The sequence below is a fragment of the Canis lupus genome, chromosome 3 (assembly GCF_011100685.1).
Source record: "Canis lupus familiaris isolate Mischka breed German Shepherd chromosome 3, alternate assembly UU_Cfam_GSD_1.0, whole genome shotgun sequence".
NCBI classification, from domain to species: Eukaryota; Metazoa; Chordata; class Mammalia; order Carnivora; family Canidae; genus Canis; species Canis lupus.
In genome coordinates, this window is record NC_049224.1 from 58,537,535 (window position 1) to 58,565,236 (window position 27,702).

Here is a 27,702-nt window from a genome sequence, read left to right on the forward strand (position 1 = left end):
GGTGACCCCAGCTGAGGGGAGCAGGGGGGCTGCCCCAGCCTGAGGGGCAGCCTGAGGGGCCTCAGTGGGGAGGCAGGATGTTGAGCTGGAGTGGATGCTGCATGGGACCCCCCTCCCTGGGTGCCACTGGGCAGGGGATGGGGTCGTTGTCTTAGGTTAGTGGTGGGGTCACCACTATTGCTTGATTGGGCTGAGGCTGGGCCTTATGTCCCTTCAGGCCTCCCCTGGGGAGGACCCCAACAGGACTCCCCAGATGGGTGCCTCAGAGCGGGGCTAGGGCTCCATCTGGGGGCCCATGGGGGACATGGGGCCCTGTCCACACACACCTCCCCAGGGAGCCCCCAAGGGCAGGATAAACATGTGAAGTGATCCACCGGGAGTGCTCTAGGGCCATAGGCAGTAGAGGGCTGGCCCCCATGCTCCGCACTCAACCCGCTTCACCAGGCACCCCGCTCCTCACAGAGGTTGGCACTGTCCCGTCCCTGAGCCACCACACAGAACAGGTGGTCCCGGGCCCAGCAGGGAACCCTAAAACCCTCAAGTGTCAGAGCTGGAAGGCGAGGGGGCCCCAGAGACATCCCGCCTACTCATGGAGGACGTCGGCAGTGGGGGCAGGAAAGGCAGCCGCCCAAGGTCACATGGCCCGTGACAACAGAGCAGGGCCCTTCCTCATTCGGCCCCGCTCTCTGTACCCTGGGTAACATGGGCATCCCAAACAGCATCCATAAATTGTGATCTTGGTCTGTCCAAATAAACAGCCTCCCAGAGTCCAAGCAAGTTTTTCGGTTGAGAACAAGAATAAAAATGCCCAGAACACACTTTGGCTCTGGGGAGCTCTAAATTGAGCTAAATGTCCAGTCCTGCTCATAAAAATTGAAGATCCGAAGTTCCCCTTCTGGCCCCAGTATCACCTGGGGGTGGCGGGAAGGCCTGGCAGTGAGGCCAGTTCCAGTCCTGGCTTCGCCACTGCTGCCCTGACCCCAGGACGTCCTCCGTGGGGACTTCCGCTGCCCGCCGGGTAACCCTGGCTCTGCCACTGGATGGCCCCACGTGCCGTCAGCCCCAAGTCTGCCCATCTCTGGAGTGGGGTCCCTCGCCATAGGGGGAGAGAATGTTCTATAGGCAGCACGTGGCCTGGTACCCAGCAGCCGCAGGGCCCTCGCCAGCGGGTAGGACAGGAAGGTCATCGTTAAAATGTCCCCGCTTATTCTGCTAACTCCGTGTTTTGCGACTGGAAGCCAAAGGATCCAGCCAAGACATAGACCACTTGGATTTTAAGATCGGGGTGGAGCCCAAAGACTCCCCGCCTTTCACGGTCATCCTCGTGGCCTCGTCCAGACAGGAGAAGGCAGCGTGGACCAGTGACATCAGCCAGGTGAGCAGGGCGCCTGCTCCTGGAAGCCCATGGTCCCTTCGTGCCTGAGCTGATTTGGGACGCGGGGGCAGCTCTAACAGAAAAGGCTCTAATGGAAAAGACGCAAGCGTCCTCTGGGTCCAGCGACGGCCACGGCTGAGGCCCAGGTCCCTTCCTGTTGGCAGAGCGTGGGCAGGGAATCCCTGGCACCTGGGTCATGCCCTATGGTGATTTTTTAAACTCCAGATTCTTGAGCTCCCCTGAGCCCCCGCAGACTTCCCAGATGCCAATCTCTGGCACCTGGAATCTGTCTTTTAGCACCTGCCCCAGGCCATTGGCATGCACAGAAAAGTCTGAGCGCCACAACTCCAGGGTGCTGGACATCAGAGCTGGAGAGAGACGAGGGGCCCCACAAGGCCTAGTGTCAGCTACACAGAGAGGAGGGTTACTTGCAACTTCACCTGCACAAGCTCTGAGGTCGTGCACCCCACTGGGAGCAGCTCACCAGAAAGGGCAGGTTTCCCAGGGACCCCTGAGCAGACCCAGAGGGCAGAGGGCACCCAGGACCAGGGCAGAGATGTGAGTCTGGAACAGCCTGTCTGTGGCCCCAGGCTTCAGGACAGGCCTTCCCCGGGTAAGCACGACCCTGCTGTCCCCACAGCAGAGGAGCTCCTCTGAGGCCTGCCCTCTGCAGCGTGGCTGAGTGTGCTGGGAGCAGCCGACCATGAAGCTGGGCCTTCCCTCCACTCGGGGCTCCGCTCTCTCTAACGGTGCCCCCCCCCAGATTTTGATGCCCCATTCCTGGGCTGCCCCAAGTGCCCACTCCCCCCAGCCTAGTGCCCATCTCGAAATGCTGGGGGCAGGTCGCGGTCCCATGTAGCAGGCGTCTGCTCATTCTGACATATGTCCTCAGAGCTCTCTGCGTGCCCCAGAGAAAGCCGGAAGAGCAGAAACTAGGAGACAGTGCTGATGCCCATGGGCGTCCAGGACCCCCCCCCCCACCGCCCCGCACCCGACCTTCCCCGGGGCCCTCTGATGCCTCGGGGGAGCCCAGGCCAGAGCCAGGCACCCTGCATCCGCGGCTGCTGGTAGGACCAGAGCTGGAGATAGCCCCAGGGCTGTGGGTTGGAGATGCCGGGCTGGGAACACAAGGAACCAGAACATTCCTCTGACAGACCTCCACCCCCACCCCGAAGAACCAGGGGCCTAGGCTTGATGGGACACTGGTCCCCAGCAGACGACTGGGTCTCCCTGGCCACATTCTGGTGATGATGCGCTGCCCCAGCATGTGCATCCTCAAAACCAGGAGACTCAGGTGCGCCCCTGCCCTCATGCCCAGAAGCAGCCCTCCTGCGGCAAAGATATAAAGGCTTGGGGTGGGGGCGGGGTGAGGGGGCTAGGGGAAAGGAGAGCCCCCCACCATAGGACGTATCCTTTCGTTTGGGTGGGTCCTTCTTATTCGAAGTGGAATGTGGAGTTTGAGCTTTCAGAGGCTGAATAAACACAGGCATGTCCTCCCGGGTGGGGTTTGCGGCCTTATCACGTAGCCGTGGGCTGAATGGAGGCTCTAGTGTGTGGGAATGTGCGCGGGGGCATGGGGGCCCTGCTAGGTCAGCCTCTAGGAAAACCACCCTGTGACCCCGGACGACCTGACCTTGCCCTTCACCCAGACCCCAGAGGTCAACAACAGGGTGGCCAGGTCAGCGCCTCTCTTTGCCAGTGACCCAGCCAAGTAGGGCCTGTTATCCCCGCTTCCGAGTTAGGGACGTGAGGCTCAGGGAGGTCAGGTGAGTCCCCAAAAGGTCACTGAGGCAGGAGGTGGCTTCAGTCCATGTGAAGGAAGCTGCAGCCACCCTGCCCTTGCCAGCATGAGGATCCCTCATCAGGTGGGCTGCAAGCCACTCCCTCGAATGGCTACTGCAGCCCCGGGGTGGCAGGATGGCAGCCAGGGCTCTGACCCGGGGCCCCCCTCTGCTTCCAGTGTGTGGATAACATCCGGTGCAATGGGCTCATGATGAACGCCTTTGAGGAGAACTCCAAGGTCACTGTGCCACAGATGATCAAGTAAGTGCGCTGATGCCCACAGGCTTGGCCGCCGTCCAGACACGGCCCCACGGCCACAGCGACAGCAAGGGCTTCCAAGGCACCGGGCCACGTCTCCGGGGCTTGGGGGTGTCTGTCCACTGGTTTAAATTAACTTCTATTTGAATGAGGGCTCCGGCTTAGTGTTTATTGTTTTAAAATGTGGATTTTTGTGGTCAGCTGTTTAAACGATAACAGGAGTGAAGCTTTATGCATTTATTTTCATAACTATTTGTTTTTCCTGATTACAAAATGAGAACACTTCAAATACACAGGCTCTAGGTCCACCGTGTCTGAACGACCGCGGGGACCGGTCCACTGAGCATGCGGCTGGAGCTCCAGGCTGCTCTGCCTTCCTGCTCCCCATCCTCCCACCCTCCTTCCTGCTCTCCACCGCCCTCCACCGTCCTTCCTGCCCCAACCCTGCACCCAGGCAGGGGCAGGGGCAGCCGGCTGGCTCTCTGGCCTCTGTCCGAACCTCTGACCTCGGAACCTGCTGATGCCACATGAGCTGTGCCGGGACCCACATCTCACCAGGCCATGTAGCCAAAGACACCTGAGTGACCTGCTGCTCTGATGCTTCAAGGCGGTGCCCCAGGGAGCAGCAGGTGCATCGTTCAGCGGGTATGTGAAGGTGCCCACCTGGCGCCTCGGTGAGGACAGGTCCGGAGAGGCCTAGACAGGGTCATGCACACAAGCTCTCTGAAGCTTCTGGATGCGATGGCGAGGTATCGTTCTGCCCTGTGAATGTGTTGGGTCCGGCCGGGGCTGGCAGGTTTGGAAGGAAGACCTGGTCCCCAGCTCCCACTCTCACCTGTAAGTGGGAGAGGGTGATGCTCTCATCCAGTCTCCTGGGTTTGTTCTCCCATTTGGGGGTAGGTGGAGGTTGCATTTGTGGTTTTTGTTTTCTATACAAAGAGCTGGCGTCGTTTTTGTGGTTGAGGGCGATGCCTCAGACGACCCATTCCGGGAAGTTTACTGAATGAAGTCCAGCCTCACAAGGCCTGTCTCCGTGGCGCCAAGGCGCATCCTGAGCAGACCCTGCCGGCTTGAGCCCAGGCCGCAGGAGCGAGAACCTGGCTGAATTCTCATGGCCCCAGGGCAGCAGCTGGCACCCCGTCTTTCTCGGGTGCAGAGAGGCATAGGGGTATTTGTTTTAACGAGCAAATTAAAATCACACATGGAATTACGGGGAAGCATGTGGTAGGTGCCCACTCTCATTTTCTGCTGAGGACGTATCATCAAGGTAACAAAAGTGAGCAAGGCATCACCTGTGAAGGAAAAATAGCGAGTTTTAAACTCTGACAGTGACAGAGTAAAGGGAGTGTCCAAACCAAAGTGACCGCACCTAGGACCCGCTGCCCCCAGGGGGCGGGGTCCCGGCTCAGGCCGCATGCAGCATCCTCCTCCTGTGAGGCTGTGGATTATGCCCCAAGTCACCCCTCTGACGGGGAGCGAGTGGGGACCGAGGGCCTGGCTGGACGGCCAGTGACGAGGGGTCACCCCCTGTATGTGTGCCCACCAGCTTCTGAGTTCCGGGCACAGTCCCCATGTCAGACAGAGTCAGGACTGTCCTGATTCGGGGTTTGCAGTACAAGGAGGCATGAAGTCCCCTGCTGCCTCCCTGACGCAGGGAGTCCAGGTGCTCTGGAGCGTGGACGCTGGTAGACACGGACAAGAGAAGGGTCTGGCGCCATGCACAGAGCTGAGGGCCCCAGTGTGTGGCCTCAAGGACCCAAGGACTCGCCTGGAGATGGGATGTGCTTGGACCTCTCGTCCAGAAGTGGACAAGTGTGAAGAGAGAAGCAGGGCTGAGCCTCCAGTCAGGAAGCACCAGGGTCGTGCAGGACTGAAGACCACTTCTTGCAGGGCCGACAAATGTCTGGCCCAGGACCCGGAACTCGTGGCAGATGCTGCTCATGGACTACAACCCTCTTGTAGGCCAGGCTGTGTGGGAATCATCGGAGCTCACGCCCTCTCCTGGGTTGCAGGAGCACACTCTCCTGGGTTGCAGATGGGACCTGAAGTCCAGGACAGGTTTGCACAGTGGGACAGAGGCCCTGTGACTGCCGACGATGACGGCCTGCTTGGAGCAGAGGAGACAGGGGACCAGGCTGTGTCCAGCCTTCTCTGCCTGTCTAGACACAGGAGGAGCCCAAAGAGAAGGTGCTCAAAGCAAACAGCTGCCAGAGCGTGTCCGCAGTCCCCGTTAGGCTGCCAGGCCTGGGCTGGACACACAGGGGTCTGGCATGGGAGGTGTCAGTGTTCCTGGGACAGCCTGGACACTGCAACTGGAGTGCTCCCTGCCTGCAGACACGTCTCCTGCTCATTCATTCTCCTGCTTTTTTTTCATTCTGGCGCCCACATCTCTCCTTCCTCTGGAGGCTCCTGGCGCCTTGCCAGGTCCCTCTGTGCACAGCTACTTCGTCCCTCGTGGGCTTAGCTGCTGTCGTTGCTGGAGCTGGGACAGTTTCTCAGGTGCCATCAGGGCATCACACCACTGACTCCAAAGCACCCAGGCCACTGGCTCCTCTGATGCCAGTCTTGTAGTTGGCTCCCAGTCAATCTTTGTGATCTCAGATCATTGTGTGTTTCCCTGAGTCCTGGAAGAAACACAAAGCCAAGTTATCTAAAGCGTCTGAGTCATGCAGCAACGTTTCCCTGGAAGGGGTTCTGGAAAGTCCATCCAAACTGCTTTGTGGCTTTTCCAGACTTTTCTCACCCTGAGAAGGAATCCCTGCTGCCCTGCTCATGGAAGGCACTCGATAAAGGTGGTTTGCTTTCCAATGAATGTCTCAAACCCCAGGGCTGTGTCCAGAGAAGGCCCTGAAAGGGCAGCGTCTGCACCCCTGGACAGGTGACCCCCCAGGAGACACCGTTTACTACCCACACAAACGGAGCACCGCAGTCTGCTCTAGGTCCCAGAGGTCGCTCACTTTATTAGGTACCTGCGAAAGCCTATGAGGCAGACCTTACTGTGTCCATGTTATGGATCAGGAAGGGTAGGCCAGGAGAATTAGCACCGTGTCTCAGACACGTGGGACATGACGGTGACAGGTGTCAGTTGAAACCGTGTGTTCTGACCCCAAGCTCTGGTTCTTCCAACTAGACCACAGACACTGCACCTGTTGCTGCCATGACAGCCATTATGAGCCGAATTCGTCTATCTTTACATGCTTTTCCCCCTGAAAGCTCATTTTGATAAGATTTCCAAGCTTATCTTTTCAGTAACATCGTTTATTTGCTTATTCTATATCCTTCAGATCGTGTCCCAGGACACAAAAGAGGTTTAAGGCAGCCTAGTGCCCGTATGTGAGAGCTGCCCAATAAAGTACCGCTGCTGGTGTGTCGGGATGAAGGGCAAACACAACAGAGAGAAGAGATAGAAATCGAAACCCCGGGAGGTGGGGGTAAGCACGCTTGCTGTGGCCCCTGCTGGGGTCAGCGCCACACTGAACTCCAGGCTGCTCGGCAGCCACGCCAAAACGGAAACCGTGATTCAGGGATTCATGACGTCCTGAAGGGCAAAACCACAGCTGCTCAAGTCAGGATGGAGCCACGCTGTGAGAGGGACGGAGCACCGCACCCACCCACCCACCCCCTCCCGTGGCCAGAGCGCCCAGGGCACTGTGTGTGGGACCACTGTCAGGGCTGCTGGTTCCCACTGCACCTGGAGATGCCCCCGACCTCAAGCTCCCCCACCTCGGAGAGGCATGTAGCAGTGCAGCCCTTCGGTCAGGTCCTTAGATCCCTGGGACCTGGTCAGTCACCTGTCCTAGACATGCTGCCCCCAGATCAATGTGGAAGGTCTCAGAAGAGTCAGGTTGCTCCATCTGGACTCCCATGCCGTGCAGAAATCACTGTGGCCAGGGGCGCAGGGCTCTGGAAGGTCCAGTCCAGGATACCTGCCAAACTCCAAGGGTCTCACCTTAGTCAAGTACCTGAGGTCCAACCACCAGCACTGGCTGAAGACAGACCCTAATTCTTCAGTAGGCAGCCAAGGGGAGGTCAGGGGAGCATGACTTGCCCTGCAGAGGCTGGCAAGGTGAGCCACTCAGGGCTGGAGGGTCCTAACCAGGGACATGGCAAGCTGGCCTCATCGGAGTGGCTCTCTAGCCGTGGGGGTGCTGAGGGTGGGAGGCATCCCTGGTCAGAGAAGGTAGGAGGATTATCAGGCTCTTGAGGCCAGAACACAGCAATTCATGTGTGATTCCTTGTGTGGCTCTTGATTGTGGTTTGTGAGCTCATTTTCCAGGGGGATTTATCGGAGAATATGTTGCAGGGCCTGGATGAGCTGTGCCCTGGGGTTGCCATAGCCTGGGCCCTCCCCTGTCAGGGGCTCCTAGACCACAGCCTGTGCGCCTGTACCTCGAAGCCATGGAAAGAGCAGACAGTGCACCCAAGCGTGCTCTGTGTTCCGTCCTCTTCCCCTCCCCCCCACACGCAGAGCCTGGGCTCCATCTCCCTCTCCCAGGTAGACCTTCTGAGGCCACTACCCGGGCCTCCACCTTCTATGGAGGCCTCGCTCCAACACCCCCTCCCCAAGGCCCCGAGGCCTTGTCCTTCCCCGTGGAAACCCCAGACACTCCATGTCCACCAGCAGCTGATGCCCAGAGACGTGTCAAGCAGCAGCTGGTTTTCCAAATTCTCTTCCTGTTTGGCCCCAAGGATTTCCCTTGGAGCTTCTTTGTACCTACTTGGTTTTTGCTGAGACATAATTCGTGTAACATAAAACTCAGTTTTTTAATGTGTGTGGTTCGGTGGACTTTGTGCATCACCATGCTGCGCGAACATCACCACTGCCTGATTGCATCATCCCAAATCCCCGTGCGTGCTAGCAGTCAGTTCCTCATCCCCGGGCAGTCAGCTGCCTACTTTCTGTGTCTGGAGACTTGGCTGTTGGGACATTTGGTATAAATGAAGTCCTATGATACGCAGACGGTTTCTGGATTCCCTCGCTTGGCATGTTCTCAAGACCCACCGTGCTGGAGCCCTTCCCCAAGCACGGTGCCCTGTCACAGCTGCGCAACCCTCCACGTGTGGACAGACCTCCCCCCGCCGGCTGTTCTCTCACCAGCAGGTGGACCCCAGGGTCGCCTCTGCTTTGGGGCAATGACGAATCGCAGAGCTGTGAACATCTGTGGCCAGATTTCCCTGTAATCCTGTCTTAGCGACATTATTTGTAAGTTCATTACATTTTGTCCAGAATTTTTAGGAGTTCTGTGTCGGGTATGTGGGACCTAGAACCAGCGTCCCATTCTTGCTCAGTGTCGTTCCCCCAGGCTGTCTTCGTCCCCATAGTCGGCCGCCCGCCCGTCCAGCCACCTGACCTTGGCGGCTGCACGCCGGGGAGACTGGGACCGGGCAGGAGGCAGCCGTGGCTCGCGGGTTCAGACCCCACCTCCCCGTGGCCGTCCCTCCCTCCGCAGATCCGACGCCTCCTTGTACTGCGATGACGTAGACATTCGCTTCAGCAAGACCATGAACTCGTGCAAAGTGCTGCAGATCCGGTACGCCAGCGTGGGGCGGCTGCTGGAACGGCTCACGGACCTGCGCTTCCTGAGCATCGACTTCCTCAACACGTTCCTGCACTCGTACCGCGTCTTCACCACGGCCGTCGTGGTCCTGGACAAGCTCATCACCATCTACAGGAAGCCCATCAGCGCCATCCCCGCCAGGTGGGCAGTGCCGCCTCCTCCCGACGGGCACCTCCCGACCTTCCAGGCTGGGAGAGGAGCGAGCTTGGCGTGCAGGGGCTTGCAGAGCCTGTGACCTGAGTTGGGGGGGGGCATGGGGCACCCCAGGAACCAGGCAACCCCTCTGCAAGGGTAGAGAGGGTGGACTGGCCCAGGCATCTCTGCCTGCAAGCCCTCAGGGGGGATGGAGTTTCGAGGGAACACTGCCCTGCCCTCCCTGCCCTCACCTCTCTCAGTTGTCCCCAGAGGGCAGCACTTCCCCACCTCCCAGGTTCAGAAAGCAGGGGTGAGGGAGGAATAACGGGAGGGTGGGAGGGTGGACAGAAGGACACAGAGAGGCAAAGACCCTCAGCCCTTCCCTGCTGGGACCCCACCCTGCTCCAGAGAGAAAGGGCACCTGTTCGGCCCACAGGGGCTGGCGCAGCCAGCCAGGACCCACAGAGGCTGGAGACCTGCCCCAGGGGCCCTGGACGTCCGGGGTGAGTGGGGGCAGGAGCCAGGGCCCTGGGCCATCCAGTACACGTGCAGCCCCGTGTGTGAGCCCGGACAGCGGGCAGGGTGGCACTGGCCCTCACTCTGCTTTTCCTCCTGCGCTCCTCGCTGCCCTGCTCCAACCGCTGTTCAACTGCCCACCCCCAGCTCTGGCCAAGCCTCGAGGGGCCCGGTGGGTCACCGTGAGCCCTGGGCCCCTGCCAGGTGAGAACCCGAAGGGTCAGCCCAGGAGCCAGCCCAGAGTGGCAGAGTCAGTAGGGCTTTGCAGACGGGCCAACCACCAGTCCCACCGCTGGGCACCAGCCTCTTAGCCCAGCCCTTACCCCGCTTCACCTGGTAGTTACCCCAGTGGGGGCAGTACGGAGAGGCATGGCGGGGAGTGACCCCAGGTGTGACCCAGGCATGCCTGCAGTGCAGCTGAGATGCACAGGGAAGGCTGCTGTGAATTGTCATCAGCACAGCGAGGCCAAATCCCGAGAGCTGCCCTGTGGTCTGCCAAGTTTGGGGCCCGGGACCCGAGGGACCTCACAGCTCCAGGGAGGACTTGTCAGGAAGTGGGAGGGACCAGCAGGGGCCTTCCTTTTCTGCCCAGACCTCTGCCGTGGACAGGCCGGCCCACCCCAAGCCTCAGAGCCCCCACCGAATGCCCCTCACCCTGGGGTGAGACGGGGCAGGAGCCTCAGCGCTAGGGCTACGGGAGCAGAGCAGATGTCCTACTGGCTCCCCGTGGCCACTGGGCAGCCACACTGGTCCCAAATGAGAGCCCAAGATGTGAGGAGGGGCCACAAGGCCTGGTGGCTCTAAGCACCCTCTTCCCCCCGACACCTCTGCTGCCAGAGCAGCCACCTGCCCAAGTGCACCCCCGTGTCCCCACTTCCTCAGCCTGGCCACTCCAGCACTCACTGCCTACCTGCTCTGGCCCCACCAGGGCAGGGCAGGGCAGGGCAGGGTAGGGCTGTCTCTCTCCTCTGACCCTCTGAAACCTCGGCAGCCAGCTTTCCAGGGGCCCCAAGAGAGCTGGACAGACCCCCATCTAGGCTGGGTTCACACGTGGAGGAGACTATTCCCAGGGGCCCAGAGAAGGTCTGTCCTCTGCAGAACACAGACCCGGTCCACACGTCTGAGTGTATTATCACATGCGTGTCAGCCGCTTCCAGCCTGGCCCTGCGGCGTGGGCCCCGGTGTGAGGAGGTAGGGGCACAACCAGGATTGCTGGGAGACCCCGCCTTCCACCCCTGCCCCAGGCTTGCCCTGAGTCTGGTCGAGCGCCCTGGTGACAGGCAGAGGACTTGGGGTTTGGAGCCAGGCGGTGTCCTGTCTCTGAGCCTCAGCCTCCCCATCCATAAGCACCCTCAGGACCTGTGTGAGGTCGAGGTGGGGCGTCCATAGGCTCAGCGTGCCCTGGAAGGCCATGCCCCTGCCCAGACCACAAGATGGGACACTTACTAGCACATGCAGACCTGTGGCCACACCATGTCATCACATTGCCCTTTGGCCCTGTGTCCACTCAAACGCACCTGCTCAGAGGATTGGCCCAGATGCCAGGCGTCCCAAGAGTGGCACTTGAAACTGGCCTCGATTCCTAGGGTGTCAAGGACACAACCAGCCAGAGTGGGCAAAGGAAATGTTTTCCCTGCAACCTTTGCAATCCTAGCAAAACACCAGGGATGTTTCCCAATGAAGTGTCCCCCAAAAGTAATATTGGGAAGTTTCCAACTCAGGGTGCAGCGTATCCACGGAAGGGCTTGCACGATGCAGAATTTAGCAGGGAATCAGGACAAAGTCGTCCTGACCTGGCAGAGGCCAGATCCAAGCTGAGCGAAGGCCCGAGGCCGAGGGAGTCAGGCTCCTCGATTCAAATCAGTGGTTCCGCTCCCAGCGGTGAGGCTGTGCCCCCCACCCAGTAGCACCTGTCTGCTCACAGCTTCTGTTTCCACGAATCACACCCTGGGGTCTGTTTCTGCAATTGCAGCTTCTCCCAGGCGGCTGTTCAAGGAGTGCGTCCAGGCGAGCGGTGCCGGGTGGGCATCAGTCACGAGGTGGCCCCCTATGTCCTGCCGCCCCCGGAGCCCCAGCGGACACAGAGAGCCCCCTGGCCTGGGAGGGCAGCCAGGCCCACGCTGACCCTTGGTCTCTGCCTCCGCCCACCCCACAGATCACTAGAGCTCTTATTCGCCAGCGGCCAGAACAACAAGCTTCTGTATGGTGACCCTCCCAAGTCCCCGCGCGCCACGCGCAAGTTCTCCTCACCGCCACCCCTGTCCATCACCAAGACGTCATCCCCCAGCCGCCGGCGGAAGCTGTCGCTGAACATCCCCATCATCACGGGCGGCAAGGCCCTGGACCTGGCCGCCCTCAGCTGCAGCTCCAACGGCTACACCAGCCTGTACTCGGCCGTGTCCCCCTTCAGCAAGGCCACGCTGGACACCAGCAAGCTCTTCGTATCCAGCAGCTTTGCCAACAAGATTCCAGACGAAGGTGAAACGGCCACTGAGAAGCCCGAAGAGCCCGTGGCTCTCAGCAAGCAGAGTGAGTGGACGTGCGGGCCAAGCCATCCCCTTGGCCCCAGGCCCCACCAGGCTGCCCCAGGGCAGGAGGGCTTGGGGGTCCCAGCGGATGGTGGTGGCGGGCAGAGTCTGGGCAGGAGGTGGCCACACACGTGCAAGCCCAGCCTGCAGGGACCCCAGGGCATCTGATGAGCGATTCTGTGGTCAGGTGCCTAACAATGCCACTTTGTCGTGCATTCCCCCGGGTCTGTCTGTCTGTGGGGCGGGTCCTTGACCTGGCCCCTGGCAGGCCCGGGAGAGAAGAGGCCACCAGACCTAGCTTCTTCACGCTGGGATTCACGATGCGGCCAAGCAACACGGCCACACATGAACGTGGGGATGTCTGATGTACTGTGTCCAAGGGATGTTCGAGGGGCACCAGAGGTGGGCTGGGGACACTGTCTGCAGAGTCAGAGTAGGCTTTCTGGGGTTCCAGGAAATCTAGATTTTCACCAGAAGGAAGGGAGCACAGTGGAGCAGGCAGGACCAGAGCAGGGTAGAGCATGGTGTGATCAGGACAGCCGGCACTCGGTGTGGGGACAGCGCGGAGACCAGGAGGGACAGGCTGCAAACTCCCTACTCTCCATGCTCCTGACTGTTCCAGAGGGCGTCTCTTTGGATGGTCGGTCCATTCTCTTAGTTCAGCTCAGGACACATCCTGGGCACCCCAGGTGCAGTGTGCATGCATGTGTGTGAATGCATGCACGCACACATGCACACAGAAGCACACACTCCAGGCCCTGAGAGAGAGGCCTTTGGAATGACATTGAGGTCGGTCAGGATTTCTCCTCTGTGCGTCAAGGGGAGGGGAGGCAGGGAGCGCCGCCAACAGGAACGGCTGGGGAGGAAACCCAGTGACCCATGTCCCCTAGTGACATTTCACCATGACACATACAATAAACAGGTGATGTGCACACCCAAGTTTGTCACCAAGGGAACAGCCCCAAATGCCAACCTGCGGGTGCAAAGGACAGGGTAAACCATATGACCTAAACCCACCATGAATCTGCACTTGTCACATTCTGAAATTTCATACAAGACGGTCCTGAAATGTGGTCTCAAACAGGGCTTCTCGGCCAGTGATCAAGGGGCCCGAGAACCCGTGTAATTGTACACCAAATTGTGTGTGCACGTGTGTGTGCAAACATTCGTTTCTGAAGAGAAGGTGTGTCTGGATCTCAAAACAGTGTAATTTCACTTACTTTCCAGTAGAGGAAAACTGAGGATCAGATAGATTAAGAGCTTTGGACCAAGAGCTCACTTTTAACATAACTCGTCCCTTTTTCCCAAAGTGCATAAACCACGAGTCTCCCAAGGTTGGGCAGACTGCAAGTTACCGCCAAAACCAGGACCCTTTTTATAGTGACCAGAGAGGCATGAGACCACAGGGGCAAAGCAGGACTTCCCAGGCAGGGGGCGCAGGTGGTCACCCTAATGAGGATGCTTCACGCACTTGCACACACATGAAACACACGTGCACATGCACACATGCACTCAATAATGCGCGTGTTCACATGCACACATGCTTGAACATGCACTCCTATTTAGACTGCACATGTGCACATGCACTTGCATTCACACATGTACACATGCATACACACATGCCCATGCACTCATATTTAGATGTGTACACACACATATGTATGTGTGCACTTGTATTCATGGCATACACATGCACACATGCACACTCATTCACATGCACACTGCGCAAACATGTACACACAGGCACACTCATTCACACGCACACATGCACACACACAGCGAGGGGTCTCAGGGCACAGCACCTCACTACTCAGGGTGTGGTCCATGACCTGCCACATGGGTATCCCCTGGGGGCACATGAAGGCTGTGCAACCCCCTGGACTCCCAAGTCAGCACCTGCGTCCTGATGAGGTCCCAGATGTGCCCCTTTAGGTCTGAGAAGCCTGGGGAGGAAAAAGCCATCTTGGAGACTCATGGCCCCTGTTGGCACAGGCCCCACGGCAAATAAAGCTGTCATGCCGTCATCGCAGGTCAATCCCAAACCTGCTGTGATCTGCTTCAATAAATTATAGGCCTGAATGTTTAAATGAATGACTCCTGGAGACGTGGCATATTTCTTCTCTCCCCCAGGCTCAGAAGTCTCCGTGAGGGAAGAGTCCGATAACGATCAAACCCAGAGTGACGACGGGGACACTGAGGCGTCCCCAACCAAATCGCCAACAACGCCAAAGTCAGTCAAAAGCAAAAATTCCTCAGGTACAGCTCAGCACTCAGAAGTGACACACAGATTCCCAGAGGACGCGGGAGGCCCAGGCCAGGGAGGGCAGCAAGTCACGCTGAGCACAGGCTGGTGGGCATCCCCATTGCAAGACCAGTGACCCCGAGTGCAGGGCCACTGCCATGAATCACAGCCCGAGGGCAACGGCGGGGCCCAGGCATTAGCTGCCCCTCTGTAGCCTAGTCACCCCAACCCTAGACCGGATGGTGCCACCAACGCAGGAGGGCAGGAGGTTCATGGGGAACCGGGCTCATGAGCCCTGGGCTGGGTCCATCCGTGGTCGGGCAGCTCCGTGGAGCGGCCAGGTGGTTTCTGGTTATGGAACGAGGAAGGACACTGACAGGTCGTAACCCCCCCCAAACCTGCCTCATGATGCTGAGGCATCTGGGGTCCCCTCGCGGTGGCTCCCAGTGCCCAGGGCAGGGCAGGCACTCTGGCTCACCTCCCGGGTGGCCCTTCCTGCCTCCAGCCCGCGGACCAGGTACAGCCAGAGTCCCAAATCCCCAAGCTGTCCAGGCCTTCCGAGGAGACCCCATGAGTCCCAGGGCCGCCCAATCGTGGGCGCCAAGTATCAGAAATAAGTTCTGAGTTTTCAAAATAAATCCCTTGCCTGCTACAGCGTAAGTGCTGTTACTTCATCCTGAGTGTGGAATTCCGTCCAGAGACTTAAAGATGACAGGAAAGGTTTCCAGAGTCAGGTTCTCCAGCTCTGACTGCTAAAAACGAAGTGTTATTTAGCACGGACGACCCATGGCGGGCGTGTAGCATTTCACGCAACACTAATACTCATGTCTGTAACCTTGACACCCTCTGAGGTAGGTGTTAACGTCCCCGTTCACCCGAGGCCACACAGCTAGCTGGGGCGGGCAGCGCGTGGAGGGCAGGGCCCAGCCCACCCCTGGGCCCGGGAGCCCATCAGTGGGAATTACTGACGCGGGACACTGGACATTCATTCGCAGTAGGCGGAGAGCGGAAGGGATCACGCGATGCCGTCCGCAGGCAGCCAGGCCCCCAGAGCGCGGGGGTAAAGGAACAGCAGAGGTGGACGGGGCAGCGGGCTGGGGACTTCCTGTGGACCAGCAGCAGCTCAGCAGAGAAGGGGGGCTTCCCCTGCCCCGAGACCACCCTGGGGGTGGCACGCCCCCTCCAGGCCCTGAGCAGGGGAGCGGCCCCACCTCCGCCTGCTAAGCCCTTGGCAGGGGGGGCAGTGAAGACAGGCTGTCCCCTTGAGGCTGCTCCGGAGGGAACCCCTGGTTTCTTTTTTTTTTTTTGAACCCCTGGTTTCTAAGAGCCACAGGTGGGACCAGAGAGCCTGAGGGTCACTTTCATTCCCTGCGCAGAGTTCCCCCTCTTCTCCTACAACAACGGGGTGGTCATGACCTCGTGTCGGGAGCTGGACAACACGCGCAGCGCCCTGTCCGCGGCCTCTGCCTTTGCCATAGCCACGGCGGGAGCCAACGAGGGCACCCCGAACAAAGAGAAGTACCGGAGGATGTCCCTGGCCAGCACAGGTACACGGGAGGGGGCCACTCACGGCCCTGTCCGGGCTCAGCCCAGCTGCACTCGGCAGCGATGGGCACCTGTCCCCTCTGGGTGCCCGGGGTTCACTGCTCCCACCTTGAGCAGTGCCGACCCCCCACCAGCCTGCTTACTCAGTAAAGCCCCCAGCCCGCAGCACCCACCCCTGCACGGCACTGGTCCTGTGACGGGGTGCAGCGGGGGCTCCAGGACCAGAGCTTCCAGTAGCGGAGGCGGAGGCAGATGCACTGCGTCCAGAGAGGCCATGGCCTCCATCCTCACCGCTCACCCCCTGGGGCTGGTGGCTGGGTGTCTTCCTGCCCCTGCCCGGTGCCACCCACCCCCAGCCACGGCCACAGCCCTGCGTACCCCGATGAGAGCCAAGCTTGGCTTCTTGCCCTCATGTCCCCCCGACCCCTGTGCCACCAGGGTTTCCCCCTGACCAGAGGAACGGGGACAAGGAGTTCGTGATCCGCAGAGCGGCCACCAACCGCGTCCTGAACGTGCTCCGCCACTGGGTCTCCAAACACTCGCAGGTGGGTGGGAGGCCCCAGCGCCAGCCACCCCCCCCCCCCCCGGGAGCCGTTGCCAGGACAACAAGCAGGATAAGCAGGACATCAGGGCAGCAGAGGCAAAGGCCCAGGCCAGCCATCCAGCACTCCCAAAAGGGGCTGCCCCAGGGCCTCACTGGGGACATCCCAGGGGACAGGGGCCTGTGTCCCTCCCTCCAGCTCTGTCTGCACCCCCAGGGCGCTGGCCTTGGGGCACAGCCAGCCAGGGATGACCCTTACCCTCACCCAGGGTGTTACCCCTGAGTGTCTTTAGGCCCCCGTGGTGCCTGGCTGCACAACCAGGGAAAAGGAAGACAAGGCAGCCAGCCTCCGTGGGCAGAAACAAACTCCAGCCTCCACGTATGGCTGGACAGGGACCAGGTAGCCAGGGCGCAATGACCAGAGCCACCATGTCTTCCCCGCAGGACTTTGAGACCAATGACGAGCTGCGATGCAAGGTGATCAGCTTCCTGGAGGAGGTCATGCACGACCCAGAGCTGCTGACCCAGGAGAGGAAGGCTGCGGCCAACATTATCAGGTGGGGGCACCTGGCTGAGCTCAGCAGGAGGCCCAGGGGGGCGGAGAGGGGGTGGGGGTCAGGCTCTGCCTCCACAGGGCAGGCAGCTGGGAAGAGCCCTTCCCACAGGCTGGCTTCAGGCAGGTATGTGGGGGGAGGAGCCCCTAGTGGCAGGGGTGGGGAGGCCGTGCACCCCTCTTCTGCAGATGCCCCCCCAGCAGCTGGGCCATGTGTCCTTCCTCCTTCCCCCAACCTGATCTCCTTGAGGGGGAGCCTGGTCTCCTCTCCATGTACAGCCACCAGCTCTCGTCCACACCACCCTCTGTGGCAGCTGCTGGCGCCCAGGCTGTCCAATCTCAGGGTCAGAGGGAATGCAAAGTTCAGCTTCTCGGCCACATAAGCCACGCGGCGCCAGGAGCTGTACTCGCGGTCTGACCCGGGCAGGTCCCCTCCCTCGGCCTCCGTTTTCTGCCCCATAAAATGGGTGAGCAACACCTGTCCAAGAGCTGTGGTGAGGCAGGGGTGAGGTCAGCTGTGGTGTCTGCAGCTCAGCGCGGGGCTGTGGGGCACAAGGCCGCTGTCCCCCCACCACTGTCACTTGGCTGACCTGGACCGTCCCCCCAAGCCTTGCCTGGGTGCCAGGGCTCAGGGTCAGGCTCATTCTCCCTGCTTCTAGCCCCCCACCCATAGGCACCCTTTGTGACCCAGACTGGCAACCACTTCCTGCCCGGAGTTGGAGTCTCCAGCCTTCCTCCTCCTGGACGTCCACCTTGCTTCCCACAGCCCCGGCTTGGGCCCATCAGCCCCTGGGCTCAGAGTCCACGGGGCCTTTCAGGCTCCCCTCACCTTCAGCACCCGCGGCCCCCACACATGCACCCGCACCCACACACCAGCACCACAAACACACGCACATGCACCTGGTCGCACGCATACACACACCTGCACATATGCACACACGCACATGGATATACACCTGAAACATGCACATACACCTGCACACATGCACACACAGTCGCACACATACATGCACACACGCACACATGCAAATAACACATGCACACACGCACTTGCACACATACACCCATACATACACCCGCACACAAACGCAGCCGCGTGTGTGTACACACATACACACACCCAGCCTCACACACACAGCCGGCCCCCAGGGTCCTATCCCTCCCTCAGGAGTGCACAGAGCCCCAGGCCCCTCAGCTCGGGAGCTTGATCTGGACGCTGCCTCTGGTGCCGTGAAGAGCGCAGCCTGGTATCGGGTGGCCCTGCTTGAACGGCATGCACACCGTAGCCAGCTGTGGCACCCTGGGCCAGACGTTCTCTGTGTGACCATCACCTGGCCATAAGTTTAACTAAAAGTGCCATCTGCAGGGTGGACATCCAGGGGTTTGTGTCTGTCCACCCAGGCCGTGCGGGCCCCAGGCCTCATCCTCTGCCCCAGGGGTCATGCTGCTGTCACATCAGGGACGAAGCACTGTGGCCGACTCAGAGTCCACCCTCACTCCCCACCACGGCCTGGTGTGCACCCTGCACCCCCAGGCCACGCCACCTCCTTCCTCCCACACACAGGCCACCTCTGGGCCTCCCCACCTCCTCTGTTTCTCCATGTCTGGAAGGCTCCACAGAACTCCTGCCCACTCTGCCGTCCAGGCCTGGGGTTCCTTCTTCCTTCTGTCGTTCCACACACATGTCAGAGCAGCGGCCACAGGACCACCCGTGCTGCTGCCCGAGCACCAGGTGTGGACAGACCAGAAGTCAGCCTGCCCTCAGGGGCTCCTGGCCTGGGGTGGGGGGGTGTAATGGGAGCCAAGCGTGCACACTGCCTCCCCAAAGCCTGGAGAGGAGGGCTTGAGGGAGCCCCAGGAGGAGGCCTCGCCCAGCCAGGAGGGCCAGGGAGCTGATCCCGATGGTCAGACCTTCAGGGAGACGTCCGTGGTGCAGGAGAGCGCAGAGGCAGAGGTGGGGCAGCCCGCGGGAGCCTGCCACGGGCTTGATGGCTCCAGTGGGCACGGGGAGGGGCACCGCCAAGCTGAGGCCAGGTTCAGACTGCACACGGCTCACCGTGCCATCTCGCCCCCTAGGACTCTGACCCAGGAGGACCCAGGGGACAACCAGATCACACTGGAGGAGATCACGCAGATGGTGAGCCAGGCCTCCCAGGGCCCCAAAATCACTGCTCGGGCCGCTGACCAGGCAGGCCCCTCCCGTATGGGTTCCCCAGGGCAGCCGGAACAGAGCAGCAGGAATGTGTCCGGTCCTGGTCCTGGAGGCCTGGCATTCGAAGTAAGGTGTTGGTGGAGCCGTGCTCCCCTGGCCACCTCAGGGGACGGGCCTTCCTGCCTCTTCTAGCTTCCGGTAGCCCCAGGCAGTCCTGGGCTGTGGCCGTGAATCTCTGATCTCTGTTTCCCTGTTCTGGGCCATCCTCACCGCTGCACGTCTCTGCATCACCTCCCCCATGCACGTCTGCCCCTGTGTCCCCCTCATCATAGAGACACCAGTGCCTCTGGAGAGGAGCCCGCCTCATGGACCCACGTTAACCTGGGCATATCTACAAACACCCTATTTACAAACATGGTGACGTTCCCAGAAACCAGGGACTCAGACTTCAGCGCGTCTTTTTGGGAGGGAGGGACCTCAACCCGTTACACCCCTGCCTCTCTTTTCCTCATCTTCAGCCCTCTGCCCACAGCTCTCATCCCCCCCACCTCCCCTCCACTCCTGTCCACTCCCCTCCCCTCCCCTGGAGCCGGGTCTCCAGGTAGGGCATATGTGAGGCCCCGCACAGGGGAACACGTGCCTACATCATTGGATCATGGGGCCCACATCCTGCCCTCTGAGTGCTGGTGGCCCATTCACATGCAGACACCACACTGACCCTTGGGGCAGGATGCTGGCTCCTTCCTGGGGCCTCCCCGCAAGGGAGCAGTTTCCCAACAGGGGCTAACTGGAATGTTTAGCCCTTGGGAGCAGGAGAGCCCCTTGTTCCCTGGCAAACATCCTGAAGCTCTTGCAGAACAAAGCGCCGCAGGAGCTACCCTCAGCCCTGACTTGTTCCCAGGGCCCCAAGCCTGTGGGGGCACATCCTGTGCAGAGGAGGCCCTAGAGGCCTCACCAGAGAGCCCAAGGGCCAAGGGCTTCTCATGGGAAGACCTGGACAGGCCCCGAGATAGGTGGGGGCAGGCATGCTTCCATTCTCTCTTCCAGGGTCGCCTTGTCTCTGGGGTGAGTGGGGGAGCAGGGTCAGCTGCTCCTGGCCAGGCCTCTCCCCAGCCCGGGCCAGCTGCTGGTCCTCAGGCCTTCAGTCCAGCCATCCCGAGCCCGGGAGAGTGGGCTGTGCTGCTCACCTCCTGCGGGGGCTCCCTCCCCATGAGAGTCCTTACCCCCAATCACAGTGGCCTGCTTGGCACCTGCTGCTCCTGCCCCCGTGTCCCCACTACCTTCTGAGAACTTGTCCCTCCCCGATGCCATCATGTCCCTGTAGTCCTACATGAAGGCCTCTGGCCCGGGGTCAGCATGCCCGGGACCATGGACACCCCAGTGCACACACTCACAGGCTGCAGCGGGAGGTCCTTCCTCTGCTTCCCTACATTCTGTCCCTGCCTGCCCTGTGGCTGCAGCTCCCTGGAGCAGGGACTGTGTTCTCTGCTGCTTCCGTGTCCAGTGTCTGGCCAGGACCTGCGAGCAGCCCTTTGTGGCTATTTGTTGAAGAAGGGGTGAGGGGGGCAGGCAGTCTAGGAGGTGGGCTTGCCCCCTCGATATGGGGTAGACCCTGTTCCCTTGTGATCAGTGCAGCTTTGGGAGAGCTCAGCCCAGCCCCTGGGGCCTCTGGGCAGGACAGCTGGCCCCTCTGTGCCCTGTGGCCCGGCTGGAGGCCAGGGGTTGAGCCTCACTCCTGACTCCTCCCTTGTGAACACAGGCCCCTCCCCCATGGACACAGGTCCTTCCCTTGTGGGCAAGGCTCCTCCCTCATGGACACAGGCCCCTCCCCTGAGGACACAGGCCCCTCCCCTATGGACACAGGCCCCTCCCCTGTGGACACAGGCCCCACCCCTATAGATACAGGCCCCTCCCCCATGGACACAGGCCTCTCCCCTGTAGATACAGGCCCCTCTCCTGTAGGGGACATGACCAGAGACATGGAAACTCCAAGACAAAGGCCAGACTGCCATTTTCTGGGTGCCCCAGGGGGATCACATCTGTGAATTCATACCTGATGATGAGTTTTAAAAGGAAATGTGGAGGCAGCTACCAATGCAGACAGAACCTATAGGGAGGGACAGGTCACTGGGAGCCTGGGAGTCCTAGCCGGGGCTCCGGCACATTTCCTGCCGAGTGACGTGGGCCAGTAGGGTCCTCTGGGAGCCTCTGTTGTCTCATTCCTGAGCCAGGGAAGGTAGCCTCCTGCGAGCTGGCTCGGGGAGCACAGGCTTGCACCGCTCAGGGCACAGCAGATCGTCCCTTCCCTCAGTGCCCTCCCCCAGCCCCCAGAACCTAGGCCAAGATTACAGCAGAGAAGCTGCCAGAAATCCAGGAGGGCCTAATTCAGGACTTAACTCCCCTCAGGCCGAAGGCGTGAAGGCAGAGCCCTTTGAAAACCACTCGGCCCTGGAGATAGCGGAGCAGCTGACCCTGCTGGACCACCTGGTCTTCAAGAAGATCCCTTACGAGTGAGTGGGTGCGGGCACCAGGCCCTCCTCTTGCCACCTCTCCCCCGGCCAGGGACCTGCCTTGATGCATCCCTGGAAGGTGCTAGGCTTCCACAGCCACCTGACTTCTCTGCAGGGGAACAGAAATGTGCGTGTGGGCAGGGATGCAGGAGGATCCTCTGTCCTGACCTCACGTTCTGCACACACACATGCACGCACACGCACACGCACACAGGCACACACAGTAAGTATTCCAGAAGCATCTCCAACTCGGTGCTCCTACTCCGGGGCTCTAGAACAGGAGTGTTTATGCAGAAAAGAGTGAGTGTACGTGTGCACACACGTGCACCTCAGGAACAGAGTGAGGGCACAGCTCTGGAGTTTGAAGAAGCCCCGAGGCCTGGCATTGCCTCGGTCACCCCCAGGTACTAGCAGTAGTCCCGCTGTTTAAATGAGCGCCTACCCCTCCTTCAGCTAACAGCGCAAATGGTGTTCATACACGGCATCGTCACAAGGACACGGCTCTCCCCAACAGGCCACGAAGCCTGGGGTGGTGTTCAGGATCCACGTTTATGTGTAAAGCCGAGGTAAACCTCCTCGTAACTAAGTGTTTTTGTGAGCTTCTGACAACTGTCCGAGAACAGCTTCCCCAAATTGGGATCTCCAGATCTGAGGCCCCGAATCACTGTAGGGCTTTGGGTGTGTCTGCTCTCCCAAAGGCAGTGCCCCCGAAACTCCCGATGGCTGTCCCCGGCATGGAGGGTGTGGGCATTCCAGGCACATGCTGGATCTCTGGGGAAAGGCTGGCTCGTTCCTGATGGGCTCCCCTGGGAGGAGAAGCAGAGTCTCACACATGTTCCCCCCAAGTCCTGACCACAGCAGCCCACCGGGGTCCCTCACTGTCCCTGCCAACACAGCTTCCCTGGGAGGCTCGGATGGCTGTGGGCTCCCCACACAGTCCTCGTCGCCAGAACACACAGCTGGCTGGCTCATAGGCTCCTCACCCCTCTGGCCTTGTCTGCAGACCAGTGTCTGCACAGTGAGTCTGAGGTGCCAGGTGTCCCTGTCAGGAGCGAGATCCAGAACAGGACCTGCTGGAACTTTGCACTCCACAGCAGCTGACACGCCTCCCCACAGAGTCTGTCATCTTGGCCTGGCAGCAGCCCTGTGGGGAAAGTGTGATCTTTGTTCCCATCTCACAGATGAGGCCACTGAGGCCCTGAGCTGGTACAAGCAGAGCTGGCCACATGCCCAGGGCCCCTTCCTCTTGGGGGCTCCGCAGAACTTACTCCCCGAGATGTGAAAGCCTTTCAGAAAGCAGAGAAGTCAAGGTATGGAAGGGAGGGAGGCCGAGCTCATGCACCCTGGGTTCACTTCCCGCAGGGAGTTCTTCGGGCAAGGCTGGATGAAAGTGGAGAAGAACGAGCGGACGCCCTACATCATGAAAACCACCAAGCATTTCAATGACGTGAGTACAGGGATGGCAGGGGGCTGGGGCGGAGCGGGGGGGGGTGGCCTTGGGGGGGGCGTGCCTCCCTCTCCGGGTTCTTCATCGCTGGACCCTGTGATCTGTCACAATCTCACACCCAGCCTAAGGGATGAAGGCTGTGAGCCCACACTAGACACAGGGAGACCGAAGCTCCTCGGGCCGACGCCTGGGGTCTGCTGGCTGCCCACCCCCGTGGCTTGAGGACCACCTGTCCAGGCAGCCTCCGCATGGCCACCCAGGCTGCAGCCCCTGCAAGCACAGGGCCGCTCCCAGCCTCTCTGGAACCTCGAGGGCACCCTGAGGGGGTCATCCACTGGGGGGAAGACCTTTGATAGCTGCAAGCAGGGAGCACATGACTCCACTTGTCTGACCGCCCAGCCGGGGCTCCCTGGCAAACACCCCGCATTGGGGAGGGTCCTGGGCAGCCAGGAGGAAAAGCAGGAGACCCCTCCCCCCATTCCCCCATCCCCTGCACCCACTCCACCCCCGCCCAGCCTGCACTGCAGCTCAGGGGAGGAGCCCTATAGGGAACCCAGCAGCAGAACAGCAGGAGCAGGCCTGTGTCCGGCTAGAGGGAGTAAGTGGGGCAGGTAGGCAGGTCCTGGAAACACCATCCCTTGCCCTCCCCACCCCAGTGCGTGCCCAGGACCCAGGCGAGCCAAGGGCGAGGCCACAAAGTGAGTACTTGCTGCCCGTTTGCCACATGCCGGGCACTGTGCTGTGGGCTTCGTCATCACCATCTCATTCCCACTTTATGACTGGCTAAATTTCATCCCCAACGTTACACAGCAGGACAGCCTGCTTTGAACCTACGCAGTCCACCTCCGAGGGCTGCCCTCATCACCACCTGGCATCTGGCCATCTCTCTTAAAATCCACATTCCTGGCAGACACAGTGTGTGCCTCCCTGATGGAGATGTCCCAGCCTGTAACTGTTTCTAGATCTTTCTCTGGCCCTTTGCCTGTAATTTCTTTGCCTCATTGAGTGGTACTGACTGGGTTCTGCAGCATTGGGGCTTCTTAGGACAGGGAGCTGGAGGCATCAAGGTGCCCAGGTGCACCCCCCTGCCCATGCCCACCCCTGCTGCCCACACCCTCCCCCTGCTCCCCTCGTACACCACCCCTGCCCGCACCCACACCCTCCCCTCTGCCCACATGCACCCCCTCTGCCTGAAGCCCCTTACAATGGAGCTGAGTGGAAATGTTGGTAGTGAATCTCAGGGGTGGTTCCACGGTGCTTCTCATATCTCCCTGTTTGGGACAATGTTTGTTTCTTTATCAGGTTAAAGAAATTATTTTCCTTGTTTGTTAATGCAGTTACCATAGGAATTTTATCTTTTCTCCCCACCTCAAGTATTGAGATGGGCCTACAGTTTACTCCCTTTAACCTGCTGATGTGGTAAATGCCGATTTTTCTCTAACAGTCACACACCCTCTCATTCCAGAAACAAACTAACGTCGTCATGGTATAGTAATGGGGTGTGTGATTTTCCTTCTTGTGTTGTCCATATCTGGGTTTGGTATCAAGATTTTACTCCCTTCATAGAATAAGTTGTAAGATACTCTTTTTTTCTCTATGTTCTGGAAGACTCCACTGAGCTACTCCTTTAAAAAAAAAAATCATATAACTTACATGTAAAACTGGTTTTGGGTTCAGTGTTTCTTATGGAAAAGAAAAACCTTTATCACTTCAATGTAATTAAGAGTTACAATATGGTACTGTTTTGTGTTATCATTTCTTCCTGATTCTCTTCGGTGTTTTCCATTCTTAAATACTTTTATGATCCATTCTTTTGATGCACACCCTGCAGAAATTATTTCTGAGAAGATTTCTTGGCAGTAAAGCCCTACAGTTTTTATTCATCTATGAATGTCATTTTATTACCTTAACTTTTTTTATAACAAGTAGTCTTTTTCTACGTTTTCTTAGTAATCATAGATTCATAGGAAATTGCAAAGAAAAGCACAGGGCGACCTCGACCTAGCTCTTCCCACTAACCCAGCTCCACACAGTCCTAGTTCCATGATGCTTTAGTCCCACCCACCCCCAGCTTCCTGGCTGCCCCCCATTCCACCCACATTTGATGTGTGTGTCTGTATGTGCCTGTCTGCTGGGGGCAGGGAGGCCTCTTCCACTTTATATGTGAGACCAGGATGCCACAAAGTGTAGGGTCCTCTCCAAGCCCAGTGGTGTGGACTGTGGCAGAGCTTGGCTTTTCTTTATTCTTCTAGATTAATCATGGAATCATTTCATCAGGTTCTCAAGAAAGCTCCCATTGCATGCTTATTGGATTGCACTAAAGCCACATATTAGTTTTTTGGCATATTTATATTCCCATTTGGGAATTTGATCTTTTTCTTCATAATTTAAATGTTTAAAACCTGTGGTAATTTTTTTTTTCCCATAGCATCTTCCAATGTTCACATCAGTTTAGGTTCCTAGGTAATTTACACATGACCTTTCCTCATGGTATTTTCTTGTCGGTATTGCCGATACATAGGAAAACTTCTCATTTTCATATCTTGAGTCTTTAACCAATCACCCTAATGTTAATTGTTCTGCTAATGAGCATCATCTTGGGATTTTCAAACAGGCAATCATATCATCTGTAAATAATGGTGATTTATCATCTTTGCAATATTTATGCCTCTTTCTTTTTTCTTGTCTTTCTGCATGGGCTTAAAGATCAGTAACTTGATTGCTTCAGAAATCATCCGCAATGAAGACATCAATGCAAGAGTGAGCGCCATCGAGAAGTGGGTGGCTGTGGCTGACATATGCCGCTGCTTACACAACTATAACGCTGTGCTGGAAATCACCTCGTCCATGAACCGGAGCGCAATATTCCGGCTGAAAAAGACGTGGCTCAAAGTCTCTAAGCAGGTGCGGGTGGGAAGCTGGCACCATTACCTGCCTGGGGCTGGGCTGGGCTGGGCTGAGATTCTAGAGTACTGGCCTCTGGACATCCCTAAGTGGGCAGAGGACAGGGTGAGGGCCAACATTCCCAGTAAAACCCCTTCTCCCATATCACCTGGGACCAGTATTGGACCCACAAATGTGGCACTGGGACCCACAGGACTTAAATTCCCACTTGAATAATTAATACTCCAAAGCAGGAAGCATTAAGACAGTGATTATTGGTCCCAATGCTGTTCTCCTTGAGTTGGGACAAAAAAGTGGTGGCTTCATGCAGACACCAGTCCAGATCTGCAGGGTTGTTGACAGTGGTGGGATGATCTCCCAAGTTCCTTCCCGGGATTCTAATTTCACCACCCCTTCTGGCCACCAGGGATAGTTGATGATCTCAAATGTGGGCTTGATCTTTATTCATTCAGAATGTGATTCTGAAATGTGGATTCTTCCTTGGGAATAAAGTTCCCTGCACAGTAGTCATGAGGGGGCATCTCTCCTAAGAGGAGCACACAGTGGGGCCATTGGGCCACCTCCCTGATGCATGTGTCAGGTGCCCCAACCCCAGCCTGCATGTGTGCAGGAGGCTGGATGGACGCCATCAAAGGGCAGAGTAAGTTTGACGACAGTGTCTGTGGTCCCACAGCTAGTGGGCTCTGTGGGGCCCAGGGTCTCCAGGGGTCCTGTCTCATCTAGACTGCTCTGGATTTGCATACCGAGTCCCCCTCAATGTTCTCTTTATTACCTGCTCTCCTACCATCCTCTTGCCAATGGCAGGTCACGATTCTGCACCCCCAGGCAGGCAGCACATCCATGAATTCCTCTTCCATAGATAAGCAACCAAACCCAGCAAGCCCTGGGATGCTGCCCTTCACCACATCTGTTCACTCTGGCCCAGATGGCAGCAGACTGCAGCGTGCTGTAGGGATGGCCCTGCTCCCAGCAAGCCTGGGCTTCTTGCTCTTACACACAAACATGCCAGGGCATGGACAGGGGACGGTGCCAGCTTGTCAGCGCTCCTGGAAAGAACAGAGGCTGGAGCTCTGGGGCTCAGGTCTGTGGGCACATCTGGCCATGTGTGAAACATGGTGCTGTGAACTCCAGAGGCCAGGGGCTGAGCCGGATGCTGTGGAACCCCCATGTCATCCAGGCTAACTTGACTTGCCAGGGCTCAGGCAGGGCTGTCCGTGGAGTCTGAGGGCCCATTCCAGGTCCACATCTTTCTTCTCCTGCCCCCAGACCAGCCACACTTCCCACCACTGGGGGTGCTCTGTAACTCTCTTGGCCTCGTTCTCCAGCATCACCCATGGTGCGGAGTTGGGAGGGAACCAGCTTGACTAGCCTGAAGTCTTCTGTTCTCTCTGGAGAGTGCAAATAGGGGGCAGTTAGAGGTGCAGAGGTGAGGCCTGGCCTGCATTCTCAGATGTCATTTAGGACCTGGGGCCACCAATCAGAGATGCCTTGGAAAGCACAGGCAGGCCTGCATGCTCTGTGGCCGGCTGGGCCCGGCCGGCTGCTCCCAGCCCTTCAGCAAGGCGCTGGGCATCTGCGCATCTACATGGTGCCCAGCCCACACCAGCCAGGGACTGGGCGCTGCCCCTCCACAGGTGTCCCATGAGATACTTGAGA

The 27,702-nt window shown here is 58.9% G+C and overlaps 1 protein-coding gene across 2 annotated transcripts in view; it reads left to right on the plus strand.

The window, feature by feature from the left end:
- Positions 1-27,702, plus strand: part of RASGRF1 (Ras protein specific guanine nucleotide releasing factor 1) — a 94,196-nt gene that overhangs the window by 53,384 nt on the left and 13,110 nt on the right. Inside the window, exons 12-24 of one of the 2 annotated variants that reach the window (XM_038533032.1) lie at positions 1,239-1,375; positions 3,336-3,418; positions 8,866-9,114; positions 9,772-9,828; positions 11,780-12,153; positions 14,283-14,408; positions 15,771-15,941; positions 16,378-16,484; positions 16,925-17,037; positions 19,110-19,170; positions 21,592-21,695; positions 23,058-23,142; positions 25,849-26,046. In XM_038533032.1, the coding sequence (XP_038388960.1) occupies positions 1,239-1,375; positions 3,336-3,418; positions 8,866-9,114; positions 9,772-9,828; positions 11,780-12,153; positions 14,283-14,408; positions 15,771-15,941; positions 16,378-16,484; positions 16,925-17,037; positions 19,110-19,170; positions 21,592-21,695; positions 23,058-23,142; positions 25,849-26,046 (1,865 nt within the window). The remainder of the gene's footprint in view (positions 1-1,238; positions 1,376-3,335; positions 3,419-8,865; positions 9,115-9,771; positions 9,829-11,779; positions 12,154-14,282; positions 14,409-15,770; positions 15,942-16,377; positions 16,485-16,924; positions 17,038-19,109; positions 19,171-21,591; positions 21,696-23,057; positions 23,143-25,848; positions 26,047-27,702) is intronic. The other variant, XM_038533033.1, reaches the window with a different exon arrangement.